The sequence below is a fragment of the Musa acuminata genome, chromosome BXJ3-8 (genome assembly GCF_036884655.1).
Source record: "Musa acuminata AAA Group cultivar baxijiao chromosome BXJ3-8, Cavendish_Baxijiao_AAA, whole genome shotgun sequence".
In the NCBI taxonomy this organism is placed as follows: Eukaryota; Viridiplantae; Streptophyta; class Magnoliopsida; order Zingiberales; family Musaceae; genus Musa; species Musa acuminata.
The window spans coordinates 38,247,196-38,255,019 of NC_088356.1; the positions used below are offsets into that span (position 1 = coordinate 38,247,196).

Sequence of the window (7,824 nt, forward strand, 5' to 3'; positions counted from 1 at the left end):
CCCATGATGCTATAATTCTTGAGGAAGTATCGTATTCATTCATTTACGTGTGCAATTCTAAGTATACCCCTCCCAAGTTTTCTGGTGCAGCTTGGTTGAAGTTGATGGTCAGCATGGCATCTCAACATGGTGCTAAACAAGGCAGCTGGTGGAACAGATGATTCTTCTCATAAATGCAAGATACAGGTAACTTCTTTTTCCATAATATTTTTTTCCCGCAAGACATCTCCTTAGAACCTTAGGGATGCATAAATCAATACATTATTTAGTTCAGACTGTCATCATTTTGGATGATAACCAAATCGACCTAATAAATAGTATAGAAAAGATGTGGTTCCCATCTTTTCTCGACCAACCCAATTTAAACCTAAGCATACCTCCGTCAATGTTCTAGGAGTCATGAGTAAGGTTTACAATTTTGCATATCGGTATTATATCGATCAGACTGACGCTGATACGTACGATCGGTTAGTATCAATGTACCGAGCATGGCATATTCGTAGGTATTGAGTTTCGAAAAAAATAAAAATCATCAAATGTAAAGATTGTATTGTCTGTAACAGTCCGGTGCCAGTCCTGTACTGACCAGTATCGACCTTACATTGGGTGTGCCAGACAGTATAGGCCTTGTAATGATACCATGTGTATCGTCTGATTAATCTTGATATATATACTAATAACATGTCGGATAAACCTTAATCATGAGCACCACATTGAATTAGCATCTTGGGAAAAGCACGTACCAGAAGGGGACTTGGGCATCCGAAGTGTTTGGATCCGCGATTAATTAGAGTTGTCTTCCCATCTAGACGAAGAGGGTTGCCGAGGTGGCGTAGTCACATAAATATGCAGTATGTGGGTTGGAAACCTAGAAAGCTACCCTGAATGAAAGGGAGAGCTTATGAGTTCACTTGATGCTGAATCTTACTCTGGGATGTCGCTTAATCCGACTGGTCACTGTGCATTTGACAAATCACTAACTTTGGTGTGAAAATAAGGTGTTCGACTTAATGCCTGTTACAAGCGTCGTGTCATGCACCGCTCGGTAGCCATGATGACTCGAATTGAGCGACAATACGCGAGGCCAAAGGAGTTTCTGGTGGGTGCGGATGCGCCGTTGATTTCAGGCGCAAAGCTAGGCGCCCTTAGTGAGGCCGATGGGTGCAGGAAGTCGAGCAAATAAATGGTCGGTTTGACAAGGGGTTTATGAAGCGGCCGCGGCGCTTACAGATATTTATAGCCAATGCGGAAGCTTGGAGGACACGACGAGTGTTTGATCAAATGCAATAACTGGCAAACTAGATAAGCATAATAATCAAACATCTTGTCTACACATCCTGCCATCAGAACGCCTATGTTAGTCTTTGCAATTAGACAAGTTATACATATACTATTTCCTTCAAAAGCAGTCTGGAAAAACGCCTTCATAGTAAAAGAAAAAAAAGGCAAGACAAGACTCACTTGTACACCAATTCATTTCTAAATCATCAGTACATTTATTAATTAAGTAAAAGACAGAACAAATCTAATGACAATTACCTTAAAAAAAAATGTGAACAGTAACTACAAAGGTAGAACAGTTCAACTTGTGAAAATAATCTCTTTAAACATAAAAGTAAGATTGCATATAGAGATCTTTCTGACACTACAATGGCAAGAAGACAGGTTCACCTTCCTTTAGTCAACTCAGGGTCACTGAAAAAGGCAAAACAAGAAGTTTGGTCAATGTGTATAGATTATATTCTAGATATTCTGGCAGAATAAGAAGACCACAAACCTATGTATGTGATCAAGGATGAGAAGCCTAGGTCCAGGAGGGATATTGACATCTCTCAGTGCACTGGAGGAGAAACATGAGAAGAGCTTTGAGAGATATCACCACATGATTAAAACAACAATTTTTCAGCCAGAAATCTGAAGTAGTTCAGAGCAGCATAAGACTTTTACCTGTCTGTAAGAAGAGGCAAAGTGCTATCTGTAAGCAAGCCTTTCTTAAAGTTCTTCTCATACTTCTGTAGACCAAGGCACGTTAACATACCCCTTGTCTGAGAGTAATATACCTCCTCAGCTGGTGGAGACGAAAACTTCTGACCCACCTGAAGCATAAAGCAAAAGAAATTGTCTAAATGTAATTGTGCTTACTCAACACAAGCATCCAATACATATAATGTTGTGTACGTGAGAAATACAAAAGCCATCATGGACAGTAGCCGCACTAAAATGTCAATTTGTCGATCCAGGCTAGACACAGTCCCATAAGCAAATAAATCAGGCTTCACATATCACAATAACAAATGCAAACATATCCACCTACTGAAGGCCACTATCAAGTGACTCCCACTCAAAGTTGTAAGCAGGCGGTTGAAATATCACACAATATTCAATATACCACGTAGCACAGATGCTGCATATGCAGACCTGTTAGAATATTTGATTATGTACAAGATACAATCAAGTTGCTAATGAGTAAAAAATATGCTATTTAGACTCATTTAAGTAGCCACCATCTGTACATATTTAAAAACCTAAGTTTGCAATAAAAGAAAACGGGTAAATGGTCCAAGTAATGAATTTTATATCATCACGAAGACATGAACCAAGCATAACAAGGTCAAAATAATAGTAATAGTTGAGACCAAAAAAAAAAAGAACATAAACCACATATGCAACTACATTTTCATGCTTACGGGAGCCGCATGTGTGGCAACAGATTTTGCATATACTACATCTCCATATACTATGACACCACATAGTGAGAAGATTAGAGAGGGATCCTTTGATATCTAGTTTGAGAGACTGGAGTTAGGATGCTTATCAATGGAACAGTACCAGTGTACTTGTCCTGTCCCTGGCTGGCACTAAACATCTTAATTTTTGTATCTTACTTTAGTTTAATTTGCCCATTTTGGATAGCCTTAACCTTTGCGTCACAGACACCTATTTGCTGCAAGATGAATGGTATGCTAGCCATTCATCTACAGACATATGAGGAGTTGCTTTCATCTCTGCTAAAGATAGAGATACTGAAACACTTAACGTCTTAATTTTTGTATCTTACTCTAGTTTAATTTGCCATTTTGGATAACCTTAACCTTTGTCTCATAGACACCTATTTGCTGCAAGATGAATGGTATGCTAGCCATTCATCTACAGACATATGAGGAGTTGCTTTCATCTCTGCTAAAGATAGAGATACTGAAACACTTAACATCTTAATTTTTGTATCTTACTTTAGTTTAATTTGCCATTTTGGATAGCCTTAACCTTTGTCTCACAGACACCTATTTGCTGCAAGATGAATGGTATGTTAGCCATTCATCTACAGGCATATGAGGAGAAGCTTTCATCTCTGCTAAACCTAGAGATACTGAAAAAACAAAACCACATTAAGTATGTGTGCAAAAGTAAGTAATATAAAAGCACTTTCATGACTATGGCCCTACAAATGGAACATCTCCTGCTCGACCAACATTCCATGAATTAAGACAAATCAATATAAAAAAAGGATTTCTTAAGCTCATGATTTAAATAAAATTATAGCTCAAATAAACTATTAAGACATTTGTGATTTCACAATTCACAAAAGAGACTTAAACACCTGCCAATCCAGACCAATCACAACCTGAAATCCTGTGACCAATGTCAAACCCAACACAATCCAGCAAAACTCATGCCAAGATATTTCTTGGATTCATCAAGATATTTCAAACCTCCACCTTGCAGCAGAGGAAGATATTTGCTGCATGAGCAAACCAATTATGGCAGTTTCCTACATCACTAGAGCCCTTGAATCTCTCATAATTCTTCTCAACTTTGTTTAGGACCTTCAGAACAACTCACAAACCCTTCATAATTCTAAAGGAACATCATAAAAATCACAGTAGTCCACATAATTTAGACCACAAATGCAAATTCCAACTGTCATTTCCAGACTACCAAAACATACAGCCAACCCTTTCTTCAGTGTTGTCTAACCTGAACATTCATTCATACATAATTCTTCAGATGAGAAATAATCACAACATCAGTAGTTTAAATATTTTCCTATTCAGCAGAAAATTTCCACCAAATTGAGGTTTCACATCACTATTGTTTCCAGTCAATAGCAAAAGAATTATTTTGCTCCCTGCTCAAGGATTCTTTCTCATCTAAAAGGCCCAAACCATAATTTTACAAGAAATTTCACAGAACAAAAAGTTAAAATTTGATGTGGTGATGGTTGCTTTTCAGCAGTGAAAAAAAAAACAATGCTAAAAAAACTAACTAAAAGAATTCAATCATGAGCAAATTTTCATTCAAGAAAAGACTAAATTATGCAACATGACAACCTGTGAAAACAATGCTTACCATAAATAAGCCACCTTGAAAAAGAGCAAAAAAAAGTCCTGAAGTGACTGCATTAGCTGCCTGATTTGGTCCTCCCATGCCACTAACCAATGAAAACAATGCTCCAGAACCAAAGGCTGCCACCATACTGCAACAAAATAAACTTACCATAAGCCCAGGAAACTCACCATAGTTAAAATTTCTCGGGCTTTAACACAGAAAAAGCCTGGACTGAATTTACTACATAGTGGATATTTCACAAGGAAAAGAAGACAGAGGAGTTTATATAGGTGACAACCATAGATACGATGTCTAAAACAAGAACAAGTTCCACAACTAGAGACAACTTCAAGTTTTATTTCTTTGGTCTCATAAGAACCCTCCCGCTCACTCCCCTCATCCCTTAAGTCATAAGGAGTCACTTAATTTAATATAAATTATTTAAACCTTCATTGCCATTAATTACCTTCATAGTTTCCATGTTTCCTGTCATTCTAAAACATTTCTTGCACACAAATCCTATCTTAACTTTTATGAACATAGTATTGCATAAGCAAGCAAAGCAGCCTGCCAGCCCAACAGTGGAAGGGAAAAATGGTCTACTGTATATAGTCCAAGTACTAAAAACCTAGTTGTAGAAGTTATTACATCATCTGACATGTTGATGGGTCACTCCATGTGAATTATTGGCTCATAGGTTGCAACTATTCGCGACAGATATCCCACATTGTACCACCAAGATCGCTCCATGACATAAGTTTGACTCAGAGTCAACTTGCAGCATCATTTTTCCGTCCAGTGTACACCATTATAATGACACTATTAATTGTTGTTGCAGGATCTGTTATGCCTTTTGGTTAGTGTATTGACTGATCCAAGATATTATGATCAACATCTATTATATATTGTATTTTATTCAGTCAACTGAAACACACCAAATAACAAGGTGAATGGATCTGATATCCATTATAGCATTGCCTTTTCGTGCACTTACACTTGTTCTCTTAAGAAGAGAGGGAAATTATACTACGAGATTTGTTAATCTTAAACTAATATAATTCCTTCTCATACTCTTAAATCTATTGTTTAGAAGATAGAACCATTACTTTTCTTTCAAGCCTTTAAGTTTCTTGTATTTTGTTTTTCTAACTACATACATTGACCCTCCCCAAACCCCATATTGGCAGGAGTCTCATACATTGGGATCACCTTTTTTTTTTTTGACAAAAGGCAATAAACATTTAATTAACTGAAGTGAAATGCCAAGAAAAGCTTAAATTCAAGCTCACCTGCTTTGAACATCCTCCACTCCTCTTATTCTTTTCATGACAGAAGATATACCAGCATTTGCACCGGCCATGACTGCAAAATTCCGAGCTTGTACTAATGGACCACCAGCAAGCGCCTGATATTCATGTGACATGATAATTATTATATGCAATTTTATGAAAAAAAATTACAATTAGCAGTCTTTTTGCATCATAAAAGGGTAGAATGAGAGAGCATTTGAAAGTAGCAGGATCCAATGAGTCCAGAAGAAAAAGCACGTCTGATAAGAAAATCAATTATAAAATAAATTGACACTAAAGAACTTAAAAAGAAGTCCAATTCTAATTTATTAAACCATTCTTGTCTCATCAAGCAGGATACAGCATATTGCTAGCAGCAAATTAGGGTAACATATTGGCTTTCGTGCTAACAAGTAAAAGGTGGAAAAGACTTGGCACCACAGAAACCGGACTCCCATAGATCGAACAGTTCTCAAACTGTTAACTGTTATGACCCAATCTGACATAACTACTGGCCCGATAAGTTGAACATAGCAGGCCTTAATCACATGATCTAAATTGCTTCAGTCCAAGTAATTACTAATAATCACACGAAACTCATATATCAACCTTGCCCAGTTGCCCATCATCATCAACATATCGGTGAGGTTGTTTACCGGCAAAAAGCTTGTAATCCATGCATGTGTGATTCTGTAGCTAACGTTGCCTAATAGTGTCAACATTTGAAGATGGAATTGCAATATGCAATACACAGATTGCTGTTGGCAGTGACATGAAGTAGCTTGATTGGGGCAAATCACAGAAAACATTATCCTATAGTGGATCATGCTCATCTTATGTCAAGTCAAAATAACAAAAGGTCCAACAAAGTCTGTCTATGACATCTACGGGAGTATAACTCTAAAGCAAACTGGAATCTGATAATTAATCGGCCATGTATACAAAGATCCATCTTACTCATTCACTCATGGCAAACTGTTGCGAAAAGGGAACTTTTGTGGAGAAGTAAAACCCTAAATAAACCCTCTCGCCATGTTCCAGAAGAAAACCTCTAATTGAAGGATCAACGTAATGGGAACTGTTGCGGAAAGGACTCAAGGAAGGGAAGGATTCGACCTGGGCGTTCTTCAAGGACGCGATGGCCTCGGGATTGAGCCCGGCGGCGTTGGGGGTCGAGGCGGGTAACGCGGACGAGACATCCGAGGTCAGGGTGCCCAGGAGTCCTCCGATGGCGGCGCCCTGGGCTGCGTTGGTAGCCGTAACGACGGCGGCCTCAACGGCCATGGACTGCTTCGCCAGCCACGCGCGGAAGCCGGTCTCCAGCTCCTTGATGCGGGCCTGCGCCAGGGCTACTGGGTTCGGCGGAGAGGCCGGCGGAGCCAACACCATACTCTGGCCAACTCCGCCGCCACTGCCTTGTCCAACCATCGCCACCGTCCGATCCCCTCCTCTCCCGCAGCCAGCAGCAGCGACGCGACGAACGAAAGCCCCGATACTTGAGACCTACACTAATCACTCGTTTCATCGTCGAGTTCTTTTACATAAATGCCGCTTAATAATCAACCAAATTACAGATTTGCCATGTCCATAGTTGCCACTAGAAAGATAATATATGGACAAATATGTCATTTTAGTTGGGTTTTTGTTCATATTATTGATCTAACTATGACTTGAATATGTATTGTCTTACTACGTTCTTAATTTACCATTTTACGTCAAATAATATGAAATAAAAAGGGTGTTGGTTCACTCCCAATATAAATTAAATAAATCAACTATTAATATATAATAATAATAATAAAATAATCATAACATCTTTTACTATTTAGGATAGATAGCCCACCATTTTAACTCCTTAATAAATTACATCCTTAATTAAACTAATATATATATATATATATCTTTATTTATTATTTATCATATATTTCATATATTCTAATTATAGTATTTGTAGGTCTCCTCACCACATATCTCTAGTTTTATTTTTTATTAAGATTATACTTAATTATTCATGAAATATATTGTTAATCCACTTATCCATCTCAGTACCCAAGTCAAGTCATGTATTTTTTTATATATTTTTACTATTTAATATCACTATTCATTCAATAATCAAATTTTAATTTTATAGTGATTTAAATGTATGTGTGTGTGTGTGTTACACCTAATAAATTGTGATAGTAAATGTGTGGAGAAAGGGGAACTTTAA

The 7,824-nt window shown here is 37.7% G+C and overlaps 1 protein-coding gene across 1 annotated transcript; it reads right to left on the minus strand.

Moving 5' to 3' along the window:
• Window positions 1–1,430: 1,430 nt before the first annotated feature.
• On the minus strand, window positions 1,431–7,128 carry LOC135644638 (chloroplastic import inner membrane translocase subunit HP30-2-like). Its single transcript, XM_065162399.1, has 6 exons — window positions 6,732–7,128; window positions 5,616–5,731; window positions 4,348–4,474; window positions 1,948–2,096; window positions 1,778–1,840; window positions 1,431–1,695 (listed from the first exon to the last, which is right to left on the minus strand). The coding sequence occupies exons 1-6, from the start codon at window positions 7,041–7,043 to the stop codon at window positions 1,668–1,670; spliced, it is 795 nt and encodes a 264-aa protein (XP_065018471.1). The 5' UTR covers window positions 7,044–7,128; the 3' UTR covers window positions 1,431–1,667.
• Window positions 7,129–7,824: the final 696 nt, after the last annotated feature.